Genomic DNA, 15310 nt, shown 5'->3' with positions numbered 1-15310 from the left:
ATCCTAGAAGAAAGAATGTAGCAAATGCAATGTACTAGTTATCCTCCAAAGATAAACCATGGCTGACTAAAATACAATCATGACTTGTAAACATAATAACAAGAACACATTTATTTAGAAACCTGGAGACCCACAGAGAAATGTGCCCATAGGATTTACAGAACAAAATGTTCTCAAAAATGGATGCTGGAGATATACAAATGCCTAATGGAAGAAGCCAAAATTTTTCTATTTAGAAACATTCAATTGACAAGCTGGATATTTTTCTGCATTTAAATTTATTTTATTTCTGGGATTGGATTGTCTACTTTTTTTCTTTTTAATTACTTAGGTTATTACAGATATAGGCTCTTGGCTCCTTAAAAAAACTCCAACCCTGTTCCAGGGCCTCTCTGCTCTATGGAAGGTCATGCCTTTTCACTATATAGTCTTATATGTTTAATGGGGAGAAAGATCATCAAAATCCAAGGATTATGACCTTGCGTAGATGAAAAGGAAAAGCATATGCATCTTTACTTCAAGAAACAAAGAAACTTGTGTGTTTAGGGGCAGATTCTGTGATCCAGTGTTTATTAGTTCCCTCACTCTGCACATGCCATGTATTTAATTAAAAAGAAACACATTTCTATTTTCATATATGTCTTTTAATAAAAGCTGGTGATATAAACAAAAATTTCAACAAGAAATTAAGAGGGAAATGTATGGCACATAATTAAGAGTGGTATCTAAACCCAATGTTTTTTCAGACATCTTACTTGAATTGTTTAAGAGTAACCTGAAAATTCTAATTAAAACTGTCTTATGTTTTCTGGCTCATCTTTTAAAGGGCAAAACAATAACTGTAACTTTTGTACATGGCAAAGAGTAGAGAACAGACTACAAATACGACCATAGTCCTTTGCTCACATAAACTAGTCCCTCTATCTAAAAAAGAGAACTCTACATATTAGGGGATAGAAAGTGGAAGACAGGCAAAGGAAGTATGTGGGTAACTGCAAAAAGGTAAGAGAGAAAAGCTGCACATCTATGCTCTTCGAACTGAAACAATGTTTAACTCTTCCCTCTCCCTTGCTCCACCAATATGTTTGCTTTCTGTCGAAGACAACCAGAGCTGCTTTCTTTGCTTGCAACCGAAAAAATTGGTACCCTCATCTCTAGTCCCTTCTCCTTCCAATCCATCCTATACCCAGATGTCCTATTAATCTTTCTAAAACACAGCCCCCATGACACTCTGCTCCTCAAAATTATAAACAGCTCCATGTTGCTTTCAAAATTAAGCAAACTCTTCAGTGTATCATTCAAAGTCCTTCCTAATTCAGAATAGCATGTAGAAACACAGACTCCTGCAGCCGTGGGTTCAAATTCTGCTACTTGTTAACTATGAGATTTTGCACATGTTAACGAATGTCTTTCAACCTCAATTCTCTTATCTGTAAAATGGAAACAAGAGTGCCTACTTCACTGGTTGTTGTGAAGATTAAAAGAGAAAATGCAGATTGTCTTTTAGATACTACCCTGAGTATGAATCTGCATATGCCCTATACACCTTACCTAACTACTTGGTATCACTGAGAAGGCCCTCTACTTTCCTGGTCTTACACCCTTAATCATGCTATTCTTCCTACTATGAGCCAGTCATTATACGAGGATTAAATGACGAGCAAGTAATGGAGCCATGATTCTAACCAAGGTCTGACTCCAAAATTTCTGTTCTTAACCACACTATACTATTGAGTTGAATTAAAGAATTAGTAGAGACTGTGGGTTGTTTATTACATTCTAATCCATCAGAAGAAAGAAAGGGGTCATAACCACCACCACCTTTAATCACTCTCCCACCCGCCAAGACCCCTGCAAAACATATAAATATACAAATACTGCAACGCTGTGCCACAGATGAAAGGAATTTTTTTTAAGGCTTGCAAATTAAAATTATACTGAGTAGCACATAGTCTGGTGATAAATTTATATAAAGACTCTGGTTTCTATCTTAACCATCATTTGGTATCTTATCATTTTAGCTCTTGAACATTCAGACACCCTCAGCTGGCTTCTAAGCCCTCTGGATAGAGACGCCATCTAAATACACTACACAGAGCCAATGGGTACAAGTATATGAAGTACAATTCTAAAGATCCTAGTGAACATAAAGCAATATAACAAACACAAATAATTTTTCTTATCCCCTAAATTACCTTAAGGGTAATCCTTAAAACTTCCTCTGCTAGCATGCCCTTTACATAAAAGCTAAACTGGCAGGATATAAGACCTGAAATTGGCATTCAGAAAAATGATCGCTATGGAAGTCAAAGGTAAACAAAAAATTTGCTTCAGCCATGTTAATATAAGCATTTTCCTAGCTAGTGAGTTTCAAACTTTAATACAAAGCCAAGTATTAAGTCCTGTCACTTGAGACATTTAAAACCCAGAGAGACTGAAAGCCCAAGTATACTCCTGCCTCGGAACCATCCTGCCTGAGACCCAACAGATGACCTAAAGGATCCAGTGTCTCATGATCCCCTCATATAGTTGTGTCTCTAGACAAATAATACAAAACCTAGCCTGCCTCCTATCATCTTGAAGAAAATCTTCTAGGCAAAAGTGAAACTCTCACTGGCATAATACCTTGAATAGTATCCTCTTTTGGAACTTCAGTTTCATCATCATCATTCAAGCAATAAACTGTTTCTTTTTGTATATCTTCTTTTTTTTGAGTTCTTGCATCCACAACTGTCCAACACTTTTTAACTTTCTCTTGTAGAATCTGATTTCCAAAAGAAAAATAAAGGGAAAACAAGGAAAGCTATGATTCAGATGGACAAAAGATGAAAACCTAATATACTCTCTGCTTTACAGAAAAAAATCCAGAACAATGACTCCAGCTACATTGGTTTGTTGTCTCTTGCCTACTGTGGATATTTTAGTTTATTTTATAATTCTTTCTACATTTTATTTTCCCCCAAGGGTAATCCACAGATAAATATGAATATTTGTATATATTCAAACACTTTCTATACAAAACCCTCAGACTGTCTAACAAAAGAGGGCCCTACATTTTGTTACCACAGTTTCCCAACACACAAGAAGGGGGAAAGCAGTCTATCAGTACTCAGAAATCAATAAGGAAATATGAAAAAGAAACTAGGAAAAAAAAAAGGAAAAAGACTATATTCTCATTCCCAGGGACACTATTCTAGGCCTTGAAGTACCGCCATGGTTTTCATGCATGTAGTGTGTTTTGGAATTAAGTCCTTGAATATTAAAAAAAAACACTTGAATATATAAAAAAACATGTTTTTGTATATTTTGTACATTTTATATATTTAAATGTTTTTATATATTTATTTTGTGCATTTAAAGAAAAAAGACAAGGAAGGTCATGCAGAGGCATGGATACAAGACTCATACTCAAACTGGAATTTCATCAAATAATTACCAAAAGCAACTCATTTTTGAAAATATACTATTATGTACAAATGTACATATGTTACAAAAGGCCATTTCACAGTAACAAGTCAACATCTTTTGATATTTCTTAGATGCTGTTACTACCAGATCATTAACAACTAAATTAGATGTGACTGAGTTTTCAAAACTCTGAACTGAACTCTGGTGTGTATCTGTATTTCTGCTATAATACCACAATGATACAACTTAATGTATTTCATTTTCTTTCTTTAAAAAAAAAAGAGAAAGGCCTGAAACTCATGATTAACAATCAATTGTCAATGGAGAGAAAGAGAAAAAGGAGGGAATCAACCCCTATTATAGACCATTCTTTTTTTTTTTCCTTTTTTTTTTAAAGTAGTTGCGGCACACGGGCTTAGTTGCCCCGTGGCATGTGGGATCCTCGTCCCCTGACCAGCGATCGAACCTGTGTCCCCCACATTGGAAGGCAGATTCTTAACCACTGGACCACCAGGGAAGTCCCTATTATACACAATTCTTAAAACTTCCTCTGCTAGCATGCCTTTTACATAAAAGCTAAATAGAGATGAAATGAACAGGGAGAGCAGTTAGAGAAGCAGTAATTATGGTTTTGAATAACCCACACACGAATTGTCAGTTCCTTATATAAGCATATTTGTCTGCCTGCTAACATTTCTTTAAAAATGTGTACCTACCACTTACCGATTTATAAGCCACAATCTTTATAGACAAATTGGAGCCAATGGTCAGTTGACAGGGCCAGGGTATGGAACGCCTCTCAATTTTCTTAAAGACACACAGCTGTCTCAGACTCTCACTTAATAAAGAAAAATGTATTATGAAAGCAGCAATTTTAAAATGTTAACCTGTGCTGGATATTGCATTTAGTTGTCTAAAATGAGAAGTGAGATGCTGTTGATCATAAAGAGAGGAACAGCAGGGGATGGCAAGGAAAACTCGTGGCAACCATCAATTGGGAGAGAGCCAGAATACAAATGAGTTGGCTTAGGAGGAAGGAGTTGAATTCCTTTACTGACAGGTGAAAAGGAACATCTTTTCCTTCCCCCTATTCAATCTTTTCTTCAACTTGGCCAGTTGTTCTTAACATTTTTTTTTTCAGGACCAAGGACACTGTGAGGATATGATAAAAGCACATTCATAAATGCGTTTGCACACACCAACTCCCTGAAAACCATGGACCTGAGGATAAAAAGCCCTGCTCTAGGATATCAAAGGGTGGGCCCTATCCTATATCATCACTGTTCACAACCCTGCAATTCTTTAGCTCATTTCCATTCTCTTAAATAAAAGACATGGTAAGTATATGCACACAGTGGAGAGAGTTAAATAATGACTCTCCACGGGATAAAGGAATTTAGCAGTCCACGCTCAGTCTTAAAGTAAAGCAGGTAACTCTAGGTTTCTCACTGCGTAGGGAAAGGGAATTGGGAAGTAGCAAACACAATGTAGAGGGCTACTTCATTTGAATACTAGTGAAGATCAGTTCTACTTTCATCTGGTTCCTAATCAAACACAACAGAGAAAATCATAGGAGATAGGTGGAATTTGTGGTATTCACTAAGGATTATCTGACATTATCCAGAGTTATGGACAAAGAGGCCTCAAGAGACTCCAATTTTCAGAAATAATTTACAATGAATAGTAGATATTCTACCTGATACCCTGCTCCAAAGCTTACGGTACACCTTGGCTTTGTATTCATTGAGGAATGAATGGGTCTGAAACCAGGTCTAACCTGTCTCATAGGACATTGCTAGTCTGATTATGAGTCACGTCTAAAACCATCAAGAGGTTTGGATTCTGTTCCAGGGGAAATTCTAAAGACCAGCCTCTTATATGTAACATCTGAGAACAACTGGATGAGTTCTGCAGTAGGTTTGAACCTCCCCAATTAGAAGTCAAGTTATCTTCCTCTAATGTCTTCTAGATGAGGATAAGTCTAGTCCAGGGCTGTCCTGTACAACTTTGTGCAATGAGGGAAGTGTTCTAACTATGCCTGTCCAATAGGCTACTGAGCTCTTTAACTGTGGCTACTATGACTGAGGGACTAAGTTTTTAATTTTAATAAATTTAAATAGCCACATGTGGATAATGGCTACTGTATCAGATGGCAAAGTTCTGATCCACACCTTCATGGCAGACCTAAAATCAAAGTAACTTCAGATGGCTAGGACAACACATAGTAATTTCCCTCCTTGCTATGTTACAGGAAAAGAAACTTTTTTAGGTAATTTTATTGGCCTATAATTCTTCTTTACGATATCATGGTGAATATGTTAGCTTTAGACATGTATTCCCACGTTAGAGCAAGCCATATCCAAATTTGAAAGAACAATAATTTAGGAACACATATTTGCATGTATTACAATTAGAACACGTATTATGACAAAGAAACATCACTTTACAGGATTCTTCACTGACTCCTTTGACAACCCCTTGGGAAATTACAGTTCAATTTCCAAAATTCCCATTTACCTGCAATTTTTCAATAGTATCTATGTTTAGAAAAGCAGGCTGATAGCTTATCAATTATAGCTCACCAGAAATATTTGAAAATTGTGATTGAGAAGAAAAATTAGAGCAGATACACACTACTGTTACTCAAAAAACTCCTAATTGTTGAACCTTTACTTCAACTGAACCTCTACTTCAATTAAGAACTTTTCTTAAAATGCTTGTATTTTGTGTATTTATTAATAAACTGGAATTCTTTAACATTAAGTAGTAGTATCCCTGAAAATTTGAAACTCCACAGCCATACAGTGTGGTATTCTATTGCCATTTTACCAAATCAGGCCCTTCAAATACACACCGTTCTAGATGCTATGGACCCCTCTCAGGTTCTTTGCTCAAAATAAGTGTATATCCAATTCCAACCAAGAATAATACAGATAAAGGAGATCATCTCTCCCACAGTCTCTAATTGGATGGCCAAAAAAAGCAGCTTGCTTAATTGTTATATGGTACTTCAGGGATTTCACATTTCTTAAATCATTTTGCCTTTACAAAGCCCACATGGAATAAACAGGTTGTAAATTCTTAATATTTGGGGTTTTTGCTTTGTTTTGTTTTGTTTTTGCCTGACCAAACTATTTTGAGACCAAAAGTTTTTTAAAAAAATCTCTATATTATAGTATACTGCCTCCTAAAACCTAAATCAGAGGATTAGAGGATATTGAGTATTATCTCAGATCTGACACCACTTTTTATAATTAAGAATGTTTTTTAGGTGTATGACAAGGAAGGGCCCAAGAAATGTGCCCCAAGCTTGGCATAAAGAAGAAATCTACTACCTCATCTTTTATAATTTGACTTGTTAAATCGTTCGTTATATTTATATATTTCCAAACTCTACCGACATAGTCCTGGAAATAAATAAGAAATCTTGCGCCAACCATGCAAACTTCACAACAAGGGATTAGGGGCTGGTGCACCATTTCTTTAATAAAAATTGAAATACTAAAGTATAACTGCTAATTCAAAAGTGGTCCAGAAAAGGAAAAGCATTAGGGAGCCATCTGATCAAAAGAAAAATTAATATGCTTACAACTGAAAGTTGTAAACAATGCTTTTATGTCTTACCTGAAGGAATAAATTTCCTCCAGCCCATCTTCACCTTCTAAAGACATCATCACCTTTTTCACCATCCGAATACCTTCTTTTTGCTGCTCACTGATTCCTTTTAGAGGAAAGGAGGGCCCATGGTGGTCCGAGAGCAAATGGCCATCTCCTCTGTCCCCAGTTCCATCTTCCTTGCCAACTGGGAAAGGCAAACTATCAGGAAAAGATCAGCAGTATTTAAGAAGACAAGCTCTGAAGCCGAATAACAAACGGGGTTCCAATTCTGTGACTGTCACTCACTAGCTATGAGAAAATGGTCAGTCAGCCTCTCTGAGCTTTACATTTCTCAACCGTCAAATGGCACTATCTACCCTGACCAATATTCTATCAGTTTCAAGTGATCAAAGTCTCTTTGGTTTGGCTTTTACGGGGGTAATTTATTGGCTTAACATAACAAAATTATTGAAAGGGCAAGGCTGCACATGGCCTTAGGATGACTAGACCCAGAGTCTCAAACACCACAAGGATTCTGTGACCTTCTCACTCTCTATCTCCGTATTTCATTTTCATTTGCCTTTATGCTGGCCCCGCTCTTTCAGACTGGCTTCCTCCACATTGTTTCTGAACACTTTCAAGCTCATAATGCCCAGCTCCACTACCAAAGAGGGACTGAGGGTTTAACCCTCTACTCTCCAATTCAAAAAACCAGGAATTACTGGTAGCCTAGGAACCAGATCTAGATGTCAGCTCTCATTCAAGCCATGAGGTTAAAAAGTAGGAAGGAACGCTTCCTAGAAAAAGGCTGGGTGACATTCTAGGCAGACAGAAATAAACAAACAAATGCCCATTAATGATCTCTCAAGATTATTATAAAGATTAATAAGAGAAAGTGTATAAAATACTTAAAACTCAAACAATGTCGTCATCATTATTTCAGATAGAGAATTCCTATACAGAAACCAGTTAATTGCTAGAAATAAGTAAAACCAATTTTGTTCTTGTGTTTCACTCCAGTTGTTTGACTGAAATGAGACTAAAACTAGAGTGGGGTTACCAGTCATGGGAATATTCAATAATCAATATACAAACTGAAAAGTAAACCAAACACATTTTATGATAATATTCTACATGACACTTTATAAATGTTTTCATATAAACAATCTCATTTCATCCTTATGTGTTAGTTGGATAGAGATTTCTACCTCCATTTTCTGAAAAGAAACGGAAGCTACAGAAATGAAATAATTTGGCCAAAACCAGATAGCTAATAAAGCTAATAAGTGATTGAGCAAAGACTCAGTCATCTGACTGAAAGAGCAAGGTTCTTTCCACTGTAGCATGTCACCCGACTTTGTCCCTGGAAACCCAAACAGTTGAATTCAGCGATCTTTTCAGTTTACTCAAAATTACCTGCTGGTCACCCCATGTGGATTTTTAAGGTGATTGCTTTATCATTTTATTTATTATCATCAAAACAGAGCTTCATGTTTACATTTTTTCTATGTATTCTTAGCATGAGAGATGTGCACGTCATGCATTACATGAAAAAGAGCTTCCAGCGAGCAGGGTACGGCACATCAGGTTTGCACCAGGCTATTGCTGTTTCCAGAGCATCAACCAGGAAGAAGGGACGATTAACATGAAAATGAAGGGTCAGGAAGGTCCAGTCCAACTAGAACAATCCATCATACATGGGATACACCAAACAATAAGGGCAAAAACTCTACTTTGCCTGCTAGAATTTTGCAGCAAAGGAAGAAGGGTATTACCCAAGAAAAAAATACAACCAGTCAAATAACAAGTAAGTGGAAGAAAAGGCTATGTTCTGTCTTCAGCTTGCTTTACAGCATTGCTCATACAAAAAAAAGTAGCCCTTTCCAATGACATTGACAGAAATGCAGTATGTGTCAAGGATGTAAAGGCATCTGAGATTATGAACAGGGAACAGAAACCGAGCTGGGCTTTTGAAGTGCTGAGAAAACCTCAACTCAATAAGAAAAGAAGAGTCACTTAAAAAGCACTTAATTTCTCTGAAGTACTGTCTTATCAAGTATCAGCTTGATGGGTTATTCTGAACTATTTTTCTACAGTTCTACAGAAAGGAGATGCCCCTCAGCAGTCTTAAGAGGTACGTACATGCAAGAGAGGTTCTTAATTCTCCACGGCAGGCATTTTAAAGAAGCTGTATGCTTACCACTCAGAGCTGGAGGATTCTTGGTAGGGCTCTCAATCCGAAAAATGAGCGTCCCTAGAAGACTAATAATTCAACATTCTATACTACCACTCTGCTTTTACCAAAACTAGGACGAGAAAAAACAGGTTTCAGATGCAGCAGGAAGGATTAATTGAAAGAACTTTAGGATTAGTGAAAAGAACTTTCTGTTAGGGATATAAGATAAAGTAAGTGCCTGGAGGGGAAATTCAAGTTATTGGGGGAGGAGGGACTCTCTCCCTAACAAATTGTGAAAAATATTTTCCTCCTAAGTTTGTATACCTCATCTGTAAATATGCATGAGCAAATTACATTTTAAAAATGTGTGTGTATCCTTTAGATCTGAAAAAGAGTTAAAAATAAGCATATGTGTTTAAAATCGTTCCCAAGTTGACATTCTTCTCTACCCTAAAAACATCAACTGTCTTTAAGACAGTTCTCTAGGCTGTTTAAGAAAAGACACCACCCATCTGGTAATTGTTTGGGTAAAGTCTTCTATGCAGGCAGGAGATGAACTGAATGTCCTTAAAAGATTCCTCTAATTCCTCAATTCTTTGGGTCCAAGAACAGCACAAGCAAACATCTGCTACTGAGCTAAACTCCCAGGTTTCCCTGTGACTTTCATCCCTTTATCATCAAAGCTCAGAAGAGTTCCTGGAACACAAGAGAGTAATCAATGAATGTTGGCTGAAGTCAGTGTTCTGACAGATTCTGACTCAGAGCAGAGAGGACTCTTGAGAACCGAGTGCTCTCCGAAGGGGTCCTATCACTGCATTATAAGAGCACAAGATCTGTCTGCAAATATTATTCTTACGGTCTTACAAAAACTGCAGGGAGATGCCAGATTTCTTCAAGTTATGAATTATAATATCCAGCTGATCTCTGCTGAATGGGCTGCTGAGGTCAGTGAACACTTCAATATGCCTCTTCTCAAACTTCTTTCCACTAGAAGAGAGAGTTAGCATGTTAAGAAATCATTCTCCTGAATTATTTCCTACACATTCAAATGTACTTGGTCACTGAGCAGAAAAAGGGTAAGGAATGAATCCAGCTCCAGCTAACAAAAGTGATTACATTCTAGAAGCCCGTGTGCTGCAGATGCTCAGCTAGGTTCCTACTAAACATATAACCAACCCAGTTGTGACTCACACTTTGAACATCTTAGGCAAAATTTCTGAGCATTATGGAAATATTATGTCTCTGATTTCCTAACTTTAACTTCAGTTAAAGATGTGGTCACTACGATAAAAAAGGATCCCCTTCCAGCCTCCACAGAGGTACGTACAAGCAACTCTCCCAGGTACTACAATTATAGCCTTGCAAGGGTTCATTTTCCAAATGGTCTGATTCCACACAGAAAGGCTCATTTCCAACCCTCTTCAGTTGAGATACTTACACAGTTTCTTGTTGAATCAAATCCATGCACACAATGAGGGCATCCAGAACTCAGCTAGTTAAGGGCAGAAGATAACACCAAACAGTCCCTTTATCCCAAGAACATGCAACTTTTTTCCAGTGAAATCCACAGTGCTGGAAATTGTGGACACTGGGCTGACGGTGTGATGATTTAAAAGTACTCGCCCAAGTGCCCTTCTTCCAAGTCTATTTCACTAACATATATTCACATATGTTATAAATCAAAGTACACTTCCTGAAACATATAAACAGGAAAAATGAAATAAACCAAAAGGTAATCTGACATATTCCGCTCATTTAATGAAAAATTATGATGCCATTTTACAGTATCTAGAACCCATTTTCTGTGATTACAGTCCATTCTTACACATGAAGTGAGCCATAATGTAGCATCTGTAAGTCACTCCCAGCACAGCAGCACCTCCCAGTGACCAGGGATGGCACCACTGTTTAGAAAAATAAGAGGAACCCCTTAAAACCAGGGCACCTGTGGAAGAAATTGTTAGTCTCACAGTTTGGGTATCAGTCTGATTTTTGGCATACAAATATCCTCCATCCAGGAAGGCTAGGAGAATGCTAATGCTATACTCTTCTAAAAATATCTTCTCTACGTCCAAACATTTCCAACCATTGCCACCACCAAACCCTCTACACATAGTCAACACGTACACCCCCTTCTGATACCTCCCAACCTCTCAATGTCACTAGTGCAGAGAAGGAGCAAGTGACTGCAGGGCGTGGAGTCCAGGCACCCAACCCAACCTAGTTAATTTCACATTCAGTCCTAACACACATCACCTCCATGTCCTCAGAGCCAAGAACGTCCATATACTCAGAGCTAGGACTCTTAGAGAACCTCACCAAACTAGATTACAATTCCCCAGATTAAAGGAAATGTCTTAAGAGTCTTCTCTGGCTGAAAAAGGATACAGTCAGCTTGTTGAGAACCTGGTTGGATTTTGCTTTCAATGTCCTCCAGCAAGTCAAAATCCGGCAGCATCAGGTGTCTGTGCACTGTGATGTTCTGATACTGGTCCTCACGAGCAAGGGCGTTCTCAGTGCCATCTGTACCGAAAAGGACTAACGCGATTTCATCCTTGCTCTCAGCAAACACCTAGAGAAGCAGGTTAGAAGGCTGAAATCATACAATATCACCTGGAAACCATTAGATATCTAACCTTCAGGGAGCAAGACAACCATACCTCCCTATGGCAGGGCCCTGGGGCCACCGTCAACAATAGAATATTGGGCTAACTGGTCTGTGGGAATGATGGGCAATGATAATTCCTAGGTTCTAAGCAGACATTTTCATTGACTACAGTTTCCATCCTTTCAGCACAATTTGTGGTGGAGGAATGGGAGGGCAGTAACTGCTCTTGATGAGTTTCTTTGATTTGCTTCCACCCAAATCAGACTCTCATTCTCAGTGAAAACTAATTATGTATAATTTGAGAAGATTTTAGTCTGTCTTTCTGGAATGACTATACAAAGTTTAAATTTTCCAGAGATTAAAAATAAATTGCTGATTCATATTCTATATCCCAGCAATTTCACTTACAGGTATATATACTGCAGAGAAGTTCCTGCACATGTACGCAAGGAGACAAGAGACAAGAAAGTTCCAGTTCACCTCAGCACTGTTTATAACAGGGCAAATCTGAAAACTAACTATCCATCAACTGAAGAATGCAAAAGCACACTGCAAAATATTTATACAATGGAATATTACACTCTAGTAAAAAAAAAAATGAATAAATTTGTACAATGTTTACCAACATGAATAAATCTCAAAAACATAAGATTGAGAAAATTAAGTTGTGGAATTATATGTACTGAATAATACTATTACATACACTTTTGAGAGCTTCATACAATACTAAATATTATTTATAAATACACTGAGATCCAAGGTATAAAATATGTACAGTAATAACTATGAAAATTCTGAGGAAAGGAGGGAAAGAAGAGGAAAGAAAAGGGCTGGGAGGGGATACACAAGGGGCTTTAAGTTAACATTTTATTTTTTAAGAAAAAAAAAAGAAAAAGAAATCAAACAAATATAGTAAAACTTTAGGGCTTTTGTAGTTCTAGACAATGGGAAAACAGCTTTCCATTATATTATTCTCTGTGTTTGCTTCTTTTATGAAGCATTCCATAATGAAATATGAAAACAAGAAATAGTATGCGACACAAAAGGCAGTCCTGTTCCCACCTAGTTATTAACAGAAGCCTTCTGTATCAGTAAAAAGAACACTGCATGGGCAGAGGATGGAATTCTGTCATTCTTCACCTCTGTTTGGTCTGTTAAATTCCCCAATCTGTTAACAACTCCAGCTGCAATTGCCAGTTGTACATGGAGGGAAGGTCCCAGCTGCTGGGGCTCAAATATTTCCAGCACACCAGTGGGGCAGGGCAGCTAGAATTCTAGCTGCCTCCTGCACAAGAATTCATCTTAAGGCAAGGTAATCTTGCTCGACAACAAAACCTCAGTCAGGAGAGGGGAGGAAATTTGAATGCAGCGTGGGAGCGGCACCAGGTTTGGTCTCCCAGCCTTCCAGATTTCACTCCGACTCCCATGCGAGGGGCAGAGCCAAAAATAAAAACTGAAAGCACTGTTTCCCTTTTTAAAAAAAAATCTATACTACATTAGGGCACAGCAGCACTACTTGAATACAACCAACACAAATTACTATAACCAAGAATGGGGTTAGAAGCATTCTCGTCTTCTTTGACACATTAAGGACTCCAGGTTATCAGAATTTGTAAAAATCTAGGATGACAGGTGGGAGGTAATAGTGCCCAGGAGAAAAGGCAACACCCAGAAAAAAACAGCAGACGTGTCCAGAGGAGTAGCGAATGAAGCAGAACTTCATGGACTTCGCAAAAGTAGCAGTCAGACCAGGTAGAAAGGGCAGAAATTAATAATAATGGTAGTAGTAGTAATAATGATAGTAATAAAAACACATATAGCGTTTACAATACGTCAAGTACTAAGTACTTTATCTTAGAGATATTCACAGAGGCACCGTGGTAGAGAGTCTTCAAGACGGCCTCCATCCATTCCTTCTCTCTCTGTATTTGGAGGCTACCCCTTCAAACAACAGGGGACTCTAATTCCTGTCCCCTCCCCACCCCACTGAGTGTGAGATAGCTTAGCGACCTGATTGACTAATAGAAGGCAGTGGAAATGACCTTCTGGGATTTCTAGAGGTAGGTCATAAAAAGCCACATAAGCAGGTCTCTTAGAATATCCACTCTTGGAACACTCCTTTTTAGAACCAACTGCTATACCGTGAGCATCCCAAGCTACATGGAGAGGCCACAGGTAAGGGTTGTGGGGGACAGCCCCAACCGAGCTCACAGCCCCCAGAAGGCATAACTACCAGGCACAGGGGTGAGCCATCTTGGATGTACGTACAGCCCCACCGAGCCTTCAGATGACTCAGCACCAGCCACCACGTGAGTACACCTGCACAGGAGGCCTCACAGAGAACCACCCAACTCACACGCCCAGTCATCTCACAGAACCGTGAGGGATGATTTTTTTTAATGTCATTTAAGACACTAAGTTTGGGGAGGGTAGTTTGTAACCAGTAAACGATAACTGGAATAGGCACAAAGTAGTTGAAAGACTTATGCAAGATTGCAAGGTTAGTCAGTATCATGGCAGAGCAAGGATTCAAACCCAGGCCATCTGGCTCTAGAGATTACACATTTAAACATCACATTGCCTCTTGCTTCTGATAAAAGTTGTAATATCCAGTGGAGGAGCCAAAACGAGAAAAGAAAAACATATCAGGCGCCAGCGGTAGTATATGAGTATATGTAAGAATAACTCCTCAGATTCCCCAAAACACTGAGGGTGGACAACATAGAGAGGCTGGTATCTTGCATTATTAAGTGGAAGCAACAAGCAGTTAAACCATGAGTTACATACAAGCTCAAGACCAATCTGAATCTTACCTGTCGCTGCACAAACATGGTCATCACCTTCTTTGCTAGTTCAAATGGGGATTCTTCACCAGGAAAGGAGTTACTCATGGCAAAACGCACATCCATACACAGCACCACAGCTGCCTGGAAAAAAAGTCCCAAAGAACATGTGAGAAAATGTTATTAATGGTCATTAAAAAAAGAAACAAAAGAGATGTCCTTTACTTATTTCACCCAAAGATATTCAGGGTATGCATGATAAAGGGAAGGGAGGTGTTCTACTTAGAGAATGTACATAAGGCACATAAATTTTCACTATGGAGAAACTTTAAATAGTCCTGATATTTCCTGAAAGCTAGAAAGTATCTGCCAGGACAGGAGCACGCTCCAAGTAGCTGCTGCTCCTCTGGCCTGAGCCTGAGCATAAATCCACGGGGAGGAGATGTGAAAACAACCTGCAGGCTAGAGCTAAGTCCAGCCCAGCTGAGCCCAAAATATTACACATCAAACCAAATGCAACTGATATGCTGACCCACAGTATGAGTACAGATGCTTTTGTTGTAAGCCACTGACTTGGGGTGTAGTTTGTTATAAAGCATTTTGGTGGCAATAGGTGACTGTCACAATCTATATATGCTAAAATGATACACTCCAATAATTTGAATCAGTTTGTAAACTGGGAATCTAAAATGAAGACTAAGACACCATATCTATTCTAGTAGGGGACACAGACACATA

The 15310-nt window shown here is 38.4% G+C and overlaps 1 protein-coding gene across 1 annotated transcript in view; it reads right to left on the bottom strand.

The window, feature by feature from the left end:
* XRCC5 (X-ray repair cross complementing 5) overlaps positions 1–15310 on the bottom strand; it is a 97545-nt gene that overhangs the window by 77828 nt on the left and 4407 nt on the right. Inside the window, exons 2-8 of the mRNA XM_059928642.1 lie at positions 14603–14716; positions 11570–11753; positions 10620–10668; positions 10046–10168; positions 7033–7224; positions 4132–4246; positions 2626–2764 (exon numbers count right to left, since the gene is read on the bottom strand). Of these exons, the coding sequence (XP_059784625.1) occupies positions 2626–2764; positions 4132–4246; positions 7033–7224; positions 10046–10168; positions 10620–10668; positions 11570–11753; positions 14603–14716 (916 nt within the window). The remainder of the gene's footprint in view (positions 1–2625; positions 2765–4131; positions 4247–7032; positions 7225–10045; positions 10169–10619; positions 10669–11569; positions 11754–14602; positions 14717–15310) is intronic.

The sequence above is a fragment of the Balaenoptera ricei genome, chromosome 7 (assembly GCF_028023285.1).
Source record: "Balaenoptera ricei isolate mBalRic1 chromosome 7, mBalRic1.hap2, whole genome shotgun sequence".
Classification (NCBI taxonomy): Eukaryota; Metazoa; Chordata; class Mammalia; order Artiodactyla; family Balaenopteridae; genus Balaenoptera; species Balaenoptera ricei.
The sequence above is the reverse complement of the archived record's forward strand: the minus strand, read 5'-3'. Positions and strand labels throughout refer to the sequence as shown.